The sequence below is a fragment of the Calypte anna genome, chromosome 1 (genome assembly GCF_003957555.1).
Source record: "Calypte anna isolate BGI_N300 chromosome 1, bCalAnn1_v1.p, whole genome shotgun sequence".
NCBI lineage: Eukaryota > Metazoa > Chordata > Aves > Apodiformes > Trochilidae > Calypte > Calypte anna.
Window position 1 is genome coordinate 147,929,267 of NC_044244.1, and position 18,020 is coordinate 147,947,286.

Here is an 18,020-nt window from a genome sequence, read left to right on the forward strand (position 1 = left end):
CATCCATCCTCACAGCAGCTTTAAAGAGTCAGGATATGATTGTCAGAAAAATTAATTCAATAAAATTCTTCAAGATTCAGCTTAAAAGTTCCATGAGTGACATTTGGGAAAAGGCAGCACTCCCTTATTTTTAATACAGTTTGAGGATTCTTGGAAGCTGCTCTGTATTTATATCCCACAACAGCTCCAGAAGCACCCACACCAACCTCTTCAGCTTTTTTGGGGGGGGAAAGTCTAAGGAAGTGCAGCTTTGCTGCGGACATAAAAGTATCTACGAGAACTTCAAAAACACAGTAAAAGGACCAAACCAAACAAAAAAAAACCTGAAACAAATGAGAGAGCAAAAGCCTGAAAATTGTAAGGTAGGTAAGGCAGAGATTGAGTTCCTGTGAACTTAATTCTCATTTTAGGGAAAAATTATATAGGTAGGAAACATAACATGTCAAAAAAGAAATCAGTTTGGAAAACTTTCACTTTGAAGGGGAAAAAAAAAAAAAAAAGAAAGTATCCAAGTACTTCCCCCTTTCAGCAATCCCTATGCATTAATACACGTGTGTTCTGAATGAAGCTGCTCACACTAATTAAGCCCTTAACTACTATTTTAAGCAACTGTTTTAAGAGAACAGAGACTTACGACCGAGCCCAGAGGTCTCAGTAGGTTCGGGACAGAGCAGCGCAGCTCGGGCTCGAGGATAACACCGCCCCGTCCCTCCCCACGCTGCCCGCAGTGCGCCCAGGGCTAAGGCAGAGCCCCGCGGGGTACGAAACACAACACTCGAGGGGGATGAAAGAACCTAAGAATCCAAATTTATTCAGAAAACCCCTCTCAGACCCTGCCGAGGTTGAGACCAGGCGCCTCCCCTGCGCTTGCGCCGAACTGAGCTGAGCTGAGCCGAGCCGATCCCTCGGCCCTGCCCCCAGCGCCGCGTGTCAAGGTGGGGGCCCGGAGAGCCCCGCTATTTATTCGGCGTCAGCCCCTGATTGGTCTGCGGGCTGGCCAATAGGCACATAGCGAGGGCGCATCCCAGCCAATAGGAGGAAAGCAGAGGCCGTGTGGGCGGGGCCGCCGTGCGCACACCCAGGCTGAGGGAAAGGGAGCTGGGCAGGGGTGGCGGTGGCTGCTCCGGGTGTGCCTTTCTGCTCCGTCCTCCCCATGGCGGGCTGGGCGCTGCCGCCTGCCCTTCTTCTGGTCCTCCTGTGTGCCCAGCCCTGCCCCTGCGGCAGGGTTCCGGCCTCCTCACAGGCCGTGACTGCCCGGCTGGCGGCGAAGTGGCCGGCGACCCCGCTGCTGCTGGAGGCGAGGTGCGTGCAGCCGCCTCCTCCTCACCCTCCTCTCCCCCTTCTCCCTTCCTCGGCCGCCGCGCGGGGCTCTTAGGCCGGCGAAGGGGAGCGGCGGGGATGGCTGCCCCGGGTCCTTTCTGGGGGGCGGGGAAGCCTCGCTGGGCGAGGGAGGAGGAGAAGGAGGAGGAGGAGGAGGGTCTCCTCCCGCTGAGAGGGCAGGTGGGGTGTGAGAGGGGGGTGGCCGCGTTTCCTTCCTCGATTCCTCTACCCGGCTCTGCTGAAGTGCTCCTTTGGGATAAGGCTTCGCTGTTTCCTCCCCTCGTAAACGTCACGGCTGGTGCTGGCAGGCGTTCCCGTCTTGGAGTTGTGCTTTTAAAAGTCCTGTGTTAAAAGTCTTGTTTTAAAAGACCAGAGGAGATGCCATGGGCCGCACCACACAGTGCAGACCTGACACTGATTAGCAGTCTCTGCATCTCAACCCAAGTGGTTTACGTTTACTTGTGAATTAAATTATTACATTCAAAAACATTGAAGATGTGAAGCTCTAGTAGTAAAACATTTGGGGCTTTTTACTACCTTTTTCCTAAAAAGGTATTATTAACTTGAAATTTCTAAATAGTAAGTGAAGATGTTTTCTGGTATTAGGTGTTTGTGGCTCCCTCAGCACGTCTGTTGTGTGAGGTACTTGGCTGCTGTTTGGAGAACTCCCATGGAAGGGAGAATTGCAAACCTCGGGAATCAAAGGGGGTGGCAAATTTCCAAAGTAAAGAGTGGGAAACAATGTGCTCATGTTAGCAAGTAGATCTTTTGGCCAGTCATGAGGGGAGAAAAAAGCAACTGCCGTTCCCTTGAGAAAAAATACACAACTAAAAAGTGTTATCAGTAAATAAAAGAGTTCTATTTGACATAAAGCAAACCTTGCCTCCTATTCTTTGTTAGGATTAACCCATCTTTAAAAGTGTTTCAGCAAGTGCCCCCCCACACCCTGCATAGCAGAGTAGATACTGTCTGTAATTTAATTAAAAACTGCCAGGGGGTGCATTCTTATTCGTAGATTTAGCTGCTGTTAAAGCTTGTGTGGTGATTTTATTTATAATTGTATATTGGTCTATCTGTGGAAAAATAAAGTGAAAAATCATGTTTATTTCTGTATCAGAGACTACTCTGTTTGCTTTACAGCTCTGATAGTTGAGTTCATATTTGTAGTAGTTTGATCAAAATTTCTTTAAACCAAAATACATTGCTATTCAGTGGTTTATGCTACAGGGATGTTGGTCATTGAATACTCTAAAGTTTGGTTATTGCTGGGTATTTGTTAGTTTAAAGAACTGAATATTTTTACTGTGGTACATCTTTGGACAAGGTCAACCTGTGGACAATTCCTTTTTATTTTTAAACAGTGAATTTATTGCAGAAGATGGTAATGAGAAGTTTTGGCAGTTCTTGGAAACTGTACGAGAATTAACAGTTTATAAGCAAAGAGGTAAGTTAAACAGCATGCTGGTTTTAATATATTGTCTTGAGCTGTGTTTAGCTTTTAAGCATCAATCTAACACGTTAACTAGTTCTGGTCAGCTCAAGCCTAACTCTTCCACTGTTATAAGTACATTATTATTAGTATATATATTTTTAGTAGTAGTAGTAGTATAATCATTGAATCATAGAATGATAGGTTGGAAGGGACCTCAAGGATAATCTAGTCCAACCTCTCTTGGTAAAAGTCTAATTTAAGTGAAGTGGTCCATCACCCTGTCAAGTTGAGTCTTAAAACTGTCCAATGTGGGGAAATCCACCACTTCCCTTTGGAGATTATTCCAATGTCTAATTTTTCTCATGATGAAAAATTTTCTTCTGGAGTCCAGTCAGAATCTCCTCAGAAGTCACTTGTACCCATTCTCCTTGTTCTTTCTATGTGACTTCTTCTAAAAAGGGAACCTTCATCTTAGTAGTTTTCTTCCAGAAAGTTATGGATACTTTCCTCTGAAAACTCCACCTGTAGAGGAGTTTTAAAAGCAGGGAAGATGATATGGGCTTAATTGCTGTTACAGTATGGAACAGAAGAGATCAAATAAACTTAGGTCTTAAATGACTCAGCAAAAGCTTATAGAATATTCTTAAACATAAAATCCAGCAAATAAATTGTAAAAGCAAACCACCCTAGAAGATCACTCCAAGAGCAGTTTACTAGAAATTACTGTGGTAGTGAAAAATTTGGAAACCTACCAGGCTTTAAACAATAGGTTGGTCAATATTAGGCCTATTTGGTAGGTCAGTAGATAAACAAGGTGAAAAAAAGCTTCAGAAGAAGATAAGGCTGTTTTGTGTTCCTCTTCACAATAGTACAGTTCTTCAGGCATGAGTGTGAGGATCTAACACTACCACTGGAAGAGACTTCAGGTACACTGAAAGTTACATTAATAGCCAAAACCTAAAAAATTGTAGAAGGATCATGCAGGCAGTGAGGTGAAAGAAATTAATCCTTATGTGAAAAATGCTGTCTATGAAATGGAGAACTTAAGAAACATCACACTTCAGCAATTGTGACTGACTGAATGCAGCTCAAAAAGAGGTCGTGGTGTCCATGTGGCTAGGTCAGTGAGAGTGTTATTTAAGTGCTCAGCAATGCCCCAAAACAGCTGGGGCTACTTAAAACCTTCTAGGAGAGGAACAGGGATTCACATGGTAAATATCTTGTTGCTTATAACTCTATTATGTGCTTTTTCATTAAGTACATCATCATGTTCACTGATTATTCCTCTGAATGTGGTACTTGTAAGACTGCCTCTGGAGTGCTGGGCTCAGGTTGGGGCACCTTGGGACAAGTCTAGGAGAGGATCACCACAACAGTCAGGGAGCCAGAGTAGACTTCTGAGGAAAGGCTGAGAGAGCTGGGGTTTATTCAGCCTGAGAGGAGTAAGAAGAGACCTTGTATCTCCAGTATCTCGAGCTTCTTAGTTGAAGTGTATAGAGAAGATGGAACTAGACCCTGAAGTTACACAGGAATATGAAGAAACAAACACAAACAACCTAAAACCAAACAAGAAAACAAAACACAAAAACCCAAACAAACCCCCCCAAAACAAACAAACAAAACCAAAATTAAAAAACCAACAAAAACCCAATAAGCACAAGTTAAAGCATCTAAGTTTTGGTTAGGTACTAGAGAAAGTGTTTCTCCTAAGGGGTTGGGTAACCACTGGAGCAGGTTGCCTCAGGAGGCTCTCTTCTTGGAGATACTGAAAACTTTATTGCACAGGGCTCTGAGCAGCACAACCTAGCATTGAAATTAGAGCTCCTCTAAGTGAGAGCTTCGATAAGGTGACCTCCAGAAGTCACTTTTGACTTGGATTAGTCTTTTTTTCCTAGGAGTAGTTTAGACGCAGTTGGCATTGCCTTGAGACAAGACAAATGTATTGACAGGTCAAGGCTTTTTATCAGCTACCTCTTGGCTACTAGCTTGGACCAACTTTCCAAGGAATGTGCAGATATCTGTTGAAGTTAACTGTTAGGTACATACTTTGCCTGCTTCACCTGGATAAACTCTCTGATTGAGAATAAGTCAAGTGCCAGTAGAATGATCTGCATGGCCTGCCATGCCAGTGAAAAAAAAGGGAAATCTTGAGAATGTACTAAAATATGACTTTATTAAGCACATTAAGCATTGATATATATATATATATATATATATATTTACCACTGTGTGCAACCAACTCCTGTGTTTATTTAAAGTTTTGGCATCAAGTGGTTTTCCAAAAAGTCTAATTTGTAGTTGAGGTAGCACGCAAACCAATGCCCTATATGAATGGGATGAGAAGGAAAAAAATGAGCTTTAGGCCAAAAGAAAGTGGTTCTTTACTGACAAAATTACACTGGTATCAATTCTTTCTTCTTAGTATGTTGTCTTCTGTAAGATGTTCTTAAGCATGACAGAAATCTGAGCATCATATATATCCAGCAAATAATTAAGCCACTTTGCAGGGGAGCCTGCATCAGACACCTGCAAGAACATGGTCAGCTAGGGTGAAGAGGAATCATTGAATCATAGAATTGGCTGGGTTGGAAGGGACCTCAGAGATCATCAAGTCCAACCCTTGATCCACTACTGCTGCAGTTACCAGACCATGGCACTGAGTGCCACATCCAGTCTCTTCTTAAATATCTCCAGGGACGGAGAATCCACTACTTCCCTGGGCAGCCCATTCCAATGTCTGATCACCCTCTCGGTAAAGAAATTCCTTCTAATATCCAACCTAAACCTCCCCTGGCACAACTTAAGACCGTGTCCTCTTGTCTTGCTGAGAGTTGCCTGGGAAAAGAGACCAACCCCCACCTGGCTCCAGCCTCCTTTCAGGGAGTTGTAGAGAGTGATGAGGTCTCCCCTGAGCCTCCTCTTCTCCAGGCTGAACACCCCCAGCTCCCTCAGCCTCTCCTCATGGGATCTGTGCTCGAGTCCCTTCACCAGCCTGGTTGCCCTCCTTTGGACCTGCTCCAGCACCTCAATCTCCTTCCTGAACTGAGGGGCCCAGAACTGGACACAGGACTCGAGGTGTGGCCTCACCAGGGCTGAGCACAGGAGATATATGAAATACTGTTGTGGCACAGTTACTGAGGGGTGTGTAGCAGCAAACCTCTGAGGAGAAACTGATTCTCTGGATGGCATGGAATGGATTCTGTCTCAGCTCTTTCACACCAAGACACACTGACTGAGAGGGATCTTGATGCATTAAAGCTGAAGTTACAAACTACCTGAGCAGGTGAAAGGATTGGGCTAATATAGGTTGGGTGAGGTGCCTGGCTTTTCAGTTTTGCTCTGGATGATGTTAAGAGTAGGTAGGATGGGTAAGTGGGAAATAAAAGCAATGTTTTTAAACAGAAGCATTGTCACAGAAGGTAGTGTGTTCCTGCAACTTAAGGTGAAAAACAGGGTTTGTAGGAGAATTGGATGATAGCTTTTTATCCTACTGTTGAGTATTTCAGAAGCATTATGAAGTATTAAATCTGGAAGACAACTGAAGACAAACATCATGTCCTTTCTTTTAAGTTTTTTGTGTGTTTGTTTTCTTTTAAATCATCCTTTTGATGATTCTCAAACCTGGTTATTTTAAATTTAGGATAATCAAATAAGCATTTGCTTATAACGCACTTGTTTAAAATATTTAACCTTAGCAATTTATGCCTAGGTTTAGCTGTGATATATGTAGCAATTTAATGGATTTGGTAGGAACAGCTTAGGTGGAATTTGATAGAGTGTTTTCTGGTGATTTATATGGTTGCTTTAGTGTTTCCTTTAATGAGAACTTTTATGAGATAGGCATTGTTGTGATGATACACCATGTAAAACATGAAATTAATGCTATTATTATGCTATGTTAAATTAGAGTGAGGGCTTCAGGTGTCATGAACAGCATTGTGTATGTCTAATAAATATGCAGCATACTTGTTACCAGGCTTGTGGAAGATTTGAAAAAGCAGATGATGCTGTTTGGGGCTGCATTTACGTTATAAAGAAATCAAAGCTGCAGAAATTTCATATTTAAACCAGCAGTTACAAAACACTGAAGATGGCATTTTAAACTTGCTGCTGTTTTTAAATCTCAAAAGGTTAATTAAGAAGCAGAGTGAAGGTAAGTAGCCAGTTCCCTGCTGACTAATTATAATTTCAGTGTTTACTGTCTACCCAAGTGGTTCAGTTTATATATTGAATTTTCAGCAGCCTCTTTAATATATAATTGTTTAAAAAAAAATAAAAAAATCTCCCAAACCACCGAAACATATCACTAGGAATCTGTTTTCTCTGAAAATAGTGTAATATTGTATAACACATAAACAAAAATCAGGAAAATTACTTCTTGTAATCTGGAACACTACACGTTATTCACAAGTAAATTATTGAAGTGCTTTTTCATCCATATCAACCTTAAAGATTTAAGAGGAATCAGTGTCACAAGCATGGCACTTCTCTAATAATCATGCAATAAGAAAAATTATTCCATCTCTGCCATCATCTTGCGTGAATGTCATAGGGATTTGACTGGCCAGTGATTACTTGAGCTGCTATTTACCTGGGATCTTGAATTCCTTAGCTGATATATATCTATAGATATGTATATCTATAGATATACATATCTATACAGTTGGAACAGTCCCCATACTCTCTTGGCTAGAATAGAAGCTTATAGTTATGTAGCTCATACAAGTGTTCAGATGTCTGAAATCTGGAGCTGTCTCCTATTAATATTGTCTCATTTATTTGTTTTTAAATCAGCTTTGCTAATGAATTCAGTACTAGTTTGTTGTCATGCAGCTTTTTATGACCAGAAGCATCTGTTTCTCCGTGGTTCCCTGTAACATCCTAAGAAATTTATTAGGGCTTCTACTCATTGGCATAGAGTGCTGTGTTAAAATGTGCTTGAGAGGCAATTAGTTAACAAGTTTAAAGGAGCAGATACGATGTAAAAATAATTTGCAAAACTACAGCCATAGTTCTGTATGTGATAAAATACAAAAAATGTTTTGCATAGGGTGCATTATGTAGCATTTGCTGTGAATTAATTTATTAGGCTGAAATTTAAAGTACAGTTGTAGTGTGCGTGAAGACAGCAGTGGTAGTGGAAGCTGAAGTAGCTGGAATGGATGCATCATATCATAAATATAACCTTATGAAAAATTCCCTATTTCTTTTTTTTTTACTCATTAAAAACACTGTTGTCTCAATAGTCTTTCAGAACAAAAATATAAACTGTTTTGCATGCCGCAGTGAAAGCACAGTAGGAGTTCGTAAGCCAAAGAATTTAAAGAATTGTGGTAAAAATATTTTATTATCTTTATAATTGTATATATATAGTAACTCTTTGTTGTGTCTGGGGTTGAGTGGAGAGGCAGAAATTTCAGATTGAATTTTTACTTCTATGAAGGTAATTTGAAGAAAATTTGAAAGTCTGGTTATTGGAATTACATTTCAATCTGGAATTCTTGGCCAAATGATGAAAACACAGAAGACATGAGGGGTTTGTCCTTTGAATTTAAATGTTGGACAGTAGTGATCACATACAATTTATGTGGAAGGCAGCTTTCTGGAAATGGGGATCATACCCTTTTATAATATTAGATTTGGGTTTTTTTCTAGAGAATTATAGTAACTCAGCCTTTCTAAATAATGAGTTTTAAAGAGGTAAAGGTAGAAAGGAGATCCTAGAGGCTTTAAGAACAAAAGAGGGTTAAGGATTGTAAAATGGGAGGAGAGAGGATAGAAAGTGCTTTTTAATGAAAAAGGTATACAGAGGTGGCTGGAGCAGTCAATAGTTATTTCTACAGCTATGTCCTGCTGGGCTGTTTTATGTAGTCTAATGTTTTGCTGGAACCCAGGCCAAGATGAGGGAGCAGAAGATAGGTAAAATCTGGCAGGTTAAATCATGAAGGTGATTTTCACACTAAGTAAAAATTTGGTGCCACTTTGGAGTCCTTAAAAGGGGTTCCCTGCTGGGATGATCATTCCACTTGCACAACAAGAGCAAGCACCTTTAAAATAAAGTGCTGACCTAAGAACACAGATAAACTCAAGCTGAACAGCTTGGTTCTTCCCCCAACTCACTTTTTATAGAAGAATATTTGAATTAAACATGAGAGATTTTTAACCATTGCAGTTTCCAGGTAGTGCCTATCGGTAAGCAAAATAGATGCTTACTACACAGATTTTTTTTTGTTACTTTTATTTTATATATATTTTGGGCCATAATTTGGCAATTCTGGACTGCTTTATATGTGTTTCAGCTGTTCCTCCTATGGAACAGGGGTGGTGCACAGTGCTTGGTGTGGTCACAGCTTTGCTTCTCTGGCTTTGATTTGTTTATGTTCAAGAATATAAAATAGTACAGTGTATACAGCCTGATTTTAAACTTTTGGTGAGCATTATTCCATAAACAGATACAGGTATTTTTCACAGCTTGATAAAACAGTGCTACAACTTCTTTCTAATTAGGCTTCTTTGCCTCACACTCCGATGACAGCGTGATAATATTCACTTGAATATGCCTCTAGAAGAAGAAATGAAGGTTAATTGTTTCCAAGCAATGTTCTTTATTATTTCTTCTGTGACTCCTAGACACCATCTACCTTCCTTCTTTCTCTGAATCTTAATTTTGGCCTTAAGAAGACAAGATATGCAGGGAGGGGGTGGGGGGAAAGCCACTTCATATGTTGCATCCATTCTCATTGTGTATCTTGTATCTTCAAGGAGTAAAGCAGATATGTGAGAGTAGCCCAAACAATTTTACCTTCAGACCATTACTATTTTTTATGTTAGTTGCATGGTTGGAGTGTTCCAAGACTAAATGTGAGGAAATTAGTTGTAAAATAATGCTAGTAAGATGGTAAGCAACCTTCAAAATTTGTGTTAAAAAGCTAGCATGAGCTTGACAAATAGAAATTAATGAATAAGCTCTTATCAAGGCTTCCCATATGGGTCTGCAGAGAGACATTATTGTGTTGAGTGGATTTTTGTACTGCTAAAAATAATTCAGGTGTTAGCTAGTGCTATTGAACACTTCTGTGGTATTTTTGTTGCATTAGGCCTTTAGAATTGGTAGTAAAGGAACCAATTATTGGTGGAAACATCCAAGACCTTTTTTGTACTGCCAAGCAGTGCTCACATAATATTTGCCTATTACATATCACAGGTAGATAGGACATGTCATTTATGACTAAATACTAAAAACTTGTCTTCTTTTTTTTCTTCTTGCACAGATTCAGAGTATTCCTATTACAACTTGATCTTGAAGAAAGCAGGACAATTTTTATCCAATTTGCAAATCAATCTGTTGAAGTTTGCACTTTCCATACGGGCATATTCTCCAACTGTTCAGATGTTTCAGCAGGTAATTACATTATCTGATCTATTTGATACATGATTTTACGTGGTGTTCTGGCTGCAGAGTAAGGAATGTTCATTGTTACAGTGAAATATATGCTGGCATTATTTGAAATCAAGCATAATCCATGTATAAAGATGATGCTTTATAAGCTGTTTATATGGATAGGAACAAACATTCTGTATGGATAGCATTATTTTTAGGGTTAAATATTTGGAATAGTTAATTTTTAAAACTCAGATTGTGGAGGGGGTTTGCATTGCTTTAAATAATCCCATGAGAATACAGACATTCCCAAAGTAGCAAGGTTCATGTAGCTTCAAGTAATTTATATGTGTTACTTAGTAGTCTTCTCATCTCTCATGGTTTTAGTAATTTGAAAAGTTGAAAGATAGAATTGTCAAATATCCATTTTGTTAAAGAAAAAGTGGAATGATGTAAATTTATGATGCCTACACCCTGAAACTGTTCCTCTTCCTTTTAGCAATGCCATCTTCAATATGAAGTGGGAAGTCAGTGTTTCTGGAAAGTAATAAGCTTTAATGATGTAAGGGGGTTTTGCAAGTGCTATCTGGAGGAATAATAATAATAATTATTATTATTATTATAATCATAATCTCAGAATCATATATTTTCTTTTATCTTTTATCTTGTGAATCCAGACTCATTGAGATGCTGTCATATGATTCTCAATTTCCATGAGCTGAATAGAGTTAAAAAAAAAAAAAAAGAAAAAAAAAAAAAAGGAGGGGAAAAAGAGTGAGAACCAAAATTTGTCACTAATTGTTTAGGTTTTATTGGTTAGCAGTCAAGTCTTTGTACATTAACATAATTCCTGATAGCAACTAAAATTAAAAATATCTCAGAGTGCAGGCTGTGATTTCAGCTCGTGCAGTTGACTTCTCAGCCCTATCTTTAAGGAACATAAATGGACTTGCATTTTCTGTAGTATTACTGCATTTGATAGGATACATTTTATATAAAGTCTTAGTCTTCTAGTATTTTCCATTACTTTTTTCACATGTACCCAGTTTTGAATGGGTTTAATTAGACACACAATTCAATGGCAGCTGTTGAGTTATTTTAATCAAAGGGATGTGTGTTTAAGTTGAAGTGCAATCAGAGCATTCTGGTTGAGTATAATTGTTGAAATATTAGATTGCAGCTGATGAACCTCCACCAGAAGGCTGCAGTGCATTTGTGGTTATCCATGAGAAGCACACCTGTAAGACTAATGAAATAAAAAAGCTGCTGAAGAAGGCTACTAGGAGGTAAATGTAATGATCTGTTTTAAGAGGGGAAAAATAGATTACTGAAGAGGAAAATGTATTATTGCATATATACTTGTAGTATTTTGAAATTTTATGTTCTGCTTGATAATGCCAAGCCCATAAACCCTCATTTAATGGATATTTAAAGACATACCAATTCAAGGCATACATTATTTTTAAAGTTACTGTTGGTTTTGAAATATTTTAAACACTTACTAGTATGAGAATTCATCAGTTACAAATCAAAGCAGAGTTTTAAAATGAAAGCCTAGAGCTTTGCTCCTCTAGCCACGTGGATAATTTTGTATGTCTTCTCTTTTGTTTTTTAAATGGGATAGTCAAGTTAAAGATACACTATACTTTGTATACTATCTTACCATTGAATGTGTCTGAGACAGTGATGATGCTGACAGACCTTTCTGCATAGTCACTTCCACTGCATTTCAGGTTTTCTGGATTTTAAGGGCTTAGCATGGGAGTGGAAGAGGAGTCTGCCTCACCTTGTGTAACCTTTCCTAACCTCATGCTAGACTGTACCCGTCGAGACTTCCTGCAGGCTTTGTCCTGTAGGAACTAACATCAGTCTAGAATTAATTTGGGCTGTGAGGTAAAATACGTATCAAAATGACAAATAATACAAAATAATGAAAGCAAAATGTTCAGTCTCTGTTATAAAATAGAACAACATTGGTACTTTTTTCAAGATAAGAGTTTCTCAGCACAAAGATTTCTGGGACTGCTGCTGCCAAGAGCAGTAACATTGATGGGAGTCACATTTTGATCAAAACAGTTGGTGCCTTAAGTGGTTTGTCCGTACCTAGGTCTACTGTCTTCTGTCCAGTTCCTTCTGCATCCCATCTTAGCAGCTATTCAGGCAAGCATACAGTTGCCTGCACTACCCTAGTAACTGGTTAACAAGTGCCGAACTCTGCATCAATGTATTTCTTTTAACCTTTCTTTTGTCTGTCCGACTGCTGTTCCTTCTCTCCCTCAGGCAGCCTTCTTGTGAGACTCTTATAGCAGGAAATTAATTAACTTTCATCAATAAAAGCAAGAGAATAAATTCCTTCTTGCTACTCACTACTCAAATGGAGAACGGAGGTTTATCTTGGATTTACAAGGGCTGAACACTTTAATTCTCCAATCCAAGGTTATTGTGGTAGCCTTGTACAGTGTTATTTCACTACAGCACTTACTTTCTTAGCAAAGCCTGCTCATTGTAGTATAAAATGCTTCCTTTGAGAAGCTTCTTGAGTAAGGTTTTCTGTAGTAGTTCTTTCTCTGGATGCTAGAAGAAAGTTGCACAAATCACATTCGATGTGTTGTGTGTTCATCGGGGCAAATCTAAATCTGTTCTTGAACAGAGCTTACTCATTCAGGAGGTCTTGCAGGCTCCCTGTTGATGTGTGCTTTGTCTGTTTTGTCCTGTGAGGACAGTGGGAAAGCTTGCCTGATAATTCTCTGACACATGGCTGCCTGCACCCAAGTTACTTCTCAAACCAGGCCCCTCGTTTTGTCTCTCCCTCACCAATGTGGTCTTTGAATGCATACCTAGCAAGTGGGCATAGGATGTTGATGTCAAGGCCCTGAGTAATCTGATGAAAATTGATCCTGGTTTGAGTGAGGGTTTGGAGCAGATGGCCTCCGAAGGTCCTTTTGCAGTGTAGATTACTGAGAGATTATATCCTGAAGGTATTCCTAAACTTTGCACCACAGAAACTTTGGTGTGTGGAGTTCTGTTCACAGCTTTTAAAGAATGAGGTTTCCAAATTTGTCTTGGAGAGATTTGGAGGGAGTTTACTGCTCTCACAAGTGTGACTATGTGAAGGCAACTTTGAAAAAGAAGTGTATGCATGAATAATTGGCACCTGCAGTATATAACTCAATCATATCCTCTGTTACTTTACCATCTTTCCCAGGTTTTAGTCTAAGAGTGTTTGCAGTCATCTGAGAAACCATTGCAAATATAGAAAGCATAACTTTTCAAGTCATTGCTTTCAGTGAGGAGGGTTGGTGGGCAGTCAAAATTATCTAAATTAATAGAACTTGATTGTGTTAAAGACATATAGCCCTGGTTGGTTTCCCTGTGTGTTAGCAGCTTTCTCTGACTTCACTGAATATTATTGTGCTGCTCAGTTCCTGACTGATTGCTCTATACATCTCTAATAGGTGTAATGCACCATTTAATTAAAACCTTCAAGCTATAACTGGTTGTTAACACAAAATCTCAAAGTGCTGTGCTTTTCAATTGCTCTTAGTTTTGTGATTTGATAATATATATTTAAATTATTTCTAGCTGATGCGGATTTTTCGGTTTCTTAGACTTTAATTTGCAAATTTTCTGTGCTCACAAACAAACTTGGAAATTATGATTGTTTTGTGATGATTTTAACATGGCTTTTATACTTCTAGCATATAAGCCCTTATTAGCTTTTTCAATTATGAAGCAGAAAAGCTACCACAGTTTTAATTTCTTTTCTGAACAAATCACAATTATTTGTTTTTAAAACCAGACCCAGGCCATATCTTTTTAAGAGTGATCATAAATTCCCAGCTCTCAAAGAGGATGGCCCAGTTGTTGTTCTTTATGCAGAAATGGGTACAAAAGACTTTGCCAAATTCCACAAGATTTTATCTGAGAAGGCACAAAAGGAGGAAATAGTTTATGTTCTCCGGCATTACATTCAGGTATGAAATTCAAATTAACATTGATTCAGTAAACTGTTACTAGTCTGTGTTTATTTTGTTTGCTTTTTGACAAAACACATTTTTGACAGTTATTTGTGCATTTGCCTAAATGATGTGCAATAAATATTCTAATTTAAAGACTTTCCAGGTGAAGTGATTCTTCTAAAACAGACTTTGAATCTAGGAAAGCATGATAATATTACCTAATCCTGCTTGAAAGTAGGATTTTGTCCTGCTTGCAGTACTGATTGATCTTGAAATATCTCTTTTTTGGTTATATGTTTGGTGTTTGTGTATTGTATGAAGATCTTGGGTGAATCTCGGTGAGGCAAACTGAATGTATGGGTAACAAGAACTAGAAAAATGATAAGTAGAACAGAAAATCAAGTTGCAAAATAATAAATTGTATTTATGAGAGTATCCTGACAATATAAAAAATTACATGTTTTAGTACAGCAGTATGAACTATTACAGTCAACACCACTGACCAGTTTTTTGAAGCTCACATTCCACAGTGACAGTATTTTAAACATGATGCTTCTGAACGTTTTTCCTAACTTTCTTTTATCTCTGAAACAAACAAATTAAAAAAAAGACAAATAGAACTGTATTGTCCACAGTTTTGGTTATCAGAAGGTTTTTGTATTTTGTAATCAGAGTACAGCTCGTAAATAGTGTGTCTAATACAAGAATAATCTGATGGTGTGAGAGGTTGCTGTGATAGGACCAGGCTCTTCAAAGGATAAGATCCATAGTTTGCAGATTACTTTGATTTGTTTGCTCGTAGTACTGAAATGGAGATTTTGAGGAAAATGGTCTTAAATTTTAAGGTTTTTTTACTTTTATGTACTTATGTACCTTTATGTACTTTTATGCACTTATATTTCAATTAAATGCCTACAGTTTCCTTGCACTGACTGGCTTATGCACCACAGTCCTCCTAAATGCCTGTTGTCTCCCTTAGTGCACTTTTTCTCTCTTAAGATTGCGCTTAACCTTTTCTTCCTTCCTTACAACCACCATCTTCAGTATTTGTTTCCTGCTGAGACAGATCCTCACTCTTTTTTTTTTTTTACACTAAATGCCAGAAGAGGGAGCATTGGGAGCATAAGAGGTACAGCTTTCTGCTGTCATTATTTTCCAGTGTTGCCAGGGCTTCTTAGAGAGTGAAGAGCTCTCCCTGGGCTCAGATTTTCTTACAGGACCAGCAGAGAAAACCCCCACCCTTGATGGTCTTTCAGCTCAGTTGTGGGCTGGAGGATTCTCAGTATGAAATGACTCTTAGAAAAATTGCAAGCTAAAGCAGAAAGGCTTTCAAGAAGTTGCTGCTGTGCACATGCAAATTGGATTTTGGAAAAGGGGTTTTCATACACTTTGGTCAAAGTAGTTCACATATTCAGAAATAAGTGTGCTCTGAGTAATCACACTACTAACAGACAAACTTCCACTCCAAAACTAGAAACACTTTTTTGGTTTTAGTAAGTGGCAGCCTGTTTTTAGCATTCATACTTTAATTCCTATTCTTAAATCATCCTTGCAGAAAGAGATTAAATCTTTCCTCAAAAGAATCAGCTGTTTGAAATGTGACTTGTAAGGCATCAGTAGTTCTAGAGGGTTCTTTGACCTCTGCTTGTTCTAATCTGTCTTCCAATATTATGTGAATGGACTCTGGTTTTGACATAGCATTTCTGTAGTCTGCAGGAGATGAAGGAAGACCCTTCCTGCTGTTACAAACCCTCTCAATGGGCTGTCAGTATGCCTTACATGACTCTTCTAATTTGTTTGGTCTACCATTGTGTACTTCAAAGCATAAATTTAAAGACAAATTTAAGTTATGTTCATAACATTTTGAAGTTATAGTACTGGATGTTGTTAACCTCTTGTAAATCCAGTTTTTAAGTTATTTTTAACTTTTTACTTAGTTATAAAATACTGCAATAACATATATTCCAATAAATTACGTTAAATAATAAAATAATTTAATAAATTATATTATTATAAAATAAATTAAGTATTTTAGCTTTTATTTAATTTTTATTCTGTTAAAATGATATCATCACACAGAAACCAACTTCCAGAAAAATGTATTTGTCTGGTTATGGTGTCGAACTTGCAATCAAGAGCACAGAATATAAAGCAGTTGATGACACACAGGTTAAAGGTATGTGGGTTCTTTATTTGTTTGTGATGTCTTACTGGTAGTACTATTGGAATACATTACAATCTTCAGTTATAAAGTAGCAATGTTTTGAAGGTTTTACCTAATTTCTTTTTATGGAAGGAAGTCTCAGGCGTTAGGAACTAAGACATCAAAATACATGTGAGCATTTGTAAACAGATGTGCTTAGGATACAGTTCACTCCCTAACCTCTAGCTATTTTCTGTGGCTCTTCAAAATGTAACCCATTTTTCCTTTCAATAAGTATAAGATTATTTAACCTTTGTTCTTCAAATACTGATATGCTGCTTATACTTATCTGCACCTGTTTCAGGGGTGATGGGGTTTTCTTCTGAATGTACATGGAAATACTCTCACAATCTTCTGTAGGAAATATGCTGGGTACATACAATTTGTAGTGTATGGTACTGCATGTTGAACTTAGATTTTTATCACAAAAAGTTACACCTTATCACTTTATCAATTTGAGAAATGGCTGTTTTGGGAAATTAACTGTGTAACTATCGATTTAATTCATATTAAAAATGTAGCCCTTTGAATTACATTTAAAATTAATTTGAGTGTTATTAAGTTATGTGAAGTGATTCATTCTGATGTGAAAATATGAACGTGTAAGTATAAATCTACCTGAAATTACATCTGGGAACAACAACTTCCTGATCTGTTTCTGATCTCTTTGTTTCTGACCTGTTTCTCTTACCTGCTTTGTAATTCATTAGCATAATACATCACTAACTTTCTTGGTTTGTATTTCCTACATCTGCTATGAGTTCAGGAGCAAATGAGACAGAAGAAGAGGTGGAAGATGATGATGAGGAAACTGATATCCAAGGTTTTCTCTTTGGCAAATTAAAGTGAGTTGATAAAAGTTATAAAAAACTTCTGCATTTTTTTCTGAAACCTGAACCAAAAATAAAAACCAAACCAAAACAAAGAACCCAAATACACAAACAAAAACCCACAAAAAACCCAGCCAACCAACAAAACTGAAGGAGTACTGGTTCAGTGTTTCTAGTAGAAGAATCTTCAGAAATCTCATGGAGATTGTTTGATGTTTGAAGGTGGCTTGTAGCAGGCCAAAATCTTTGCCCTCAAAAATTTGTGGCCCAACTACAAAAACAAAATCCAAAAACAACAACAAAGAACCAAAACACACAAACAAAAACAAAAAACCCCCCAACCAACCCAAACACACGCACAAAAAAACCCACCACAAACCGCCCCCCCAAAAAAACCCCAAGCCTTTGGGCACCATACTACTCTTCAGGTCTGACTCATGATTTGTGTGCTCAGTAGCTTGATTTCATTAGTGATGTTAGTTTGTAAAAGATTTTCTCAACATTGTCTTGCCTATACCTTTTGTAGGTAATACAACATATTCTGTGTCCAGTTGAAGTTAATCTGTAGTACAGTTAGGTGTACATTATGCTGTACAAAACTATGTGGCTGCCTGTATTTTATGTTAGTCCTATTTAATCTTTGATTTCATTTATTCCGTCAAAATTTATTCAGCAAGGTTTGAGACAGATAACTGCAAAATAATTGAACTCCCTATTTCTAGTCCTTCAGAATCACCTCTTCTGACCCCAAATCCTCATTTTTGGTTTAAGAATGAATTAAAATTTTAATTATTTCTTAAAGATACATCTTCATTTCTTAAAGAAAGCTGTGAAGATAAAAGCAGAAATTAGTGGATGTCATTGATTCTGCCTTTTTTTTAAAAAAAAAAAATGT

General features: G+C 38.1%; 1 protein-coding gene across 1 annotated transcript in view; it reads left to right on the top strand.

Annotated features, from left to right (window-relative positions):
- The first annotated feature begins 1,087 nt into the window (after positions 1-1,087).
- Positions 1,088-18,020, top strand: part of UGGT2 (UDP-glucose glycoprotein glucosyltransferase 2) — an 86,923-nt gene continuing 69,990 nt past the window's right edge. Inside the window, exons 1-7 of the mRNA XM_030450197.1 lie at positions 1,088-1,302; positions 2,682-2,764; positions 10,024-10,154; positions 11,307-11,419; positions 13,933-14,107; positions 16,172-16,268; positions 17,062-17,140. Of these exons, the coding sequence (XP_030306057.1) occupies positions 1,154-1,302; positions 2,682-2,764; positions 10,024-10,154; positions 11,307-11,419; positions 13,933-14,107; positions 16,172-16,268; positions 17,062-17,140 (827 nt within the window). The 5' untranslated portion in view covers positions 1,088-1,153. The remainder of the gene's footprint in view (positions 1,303-2,681; positions 2,765-10,023; positions 10,155-11,306; positions 11,420-13,932; positions 14,108-16,171; positions 16,269-17,061; positions 17,141-18,020) is intronic.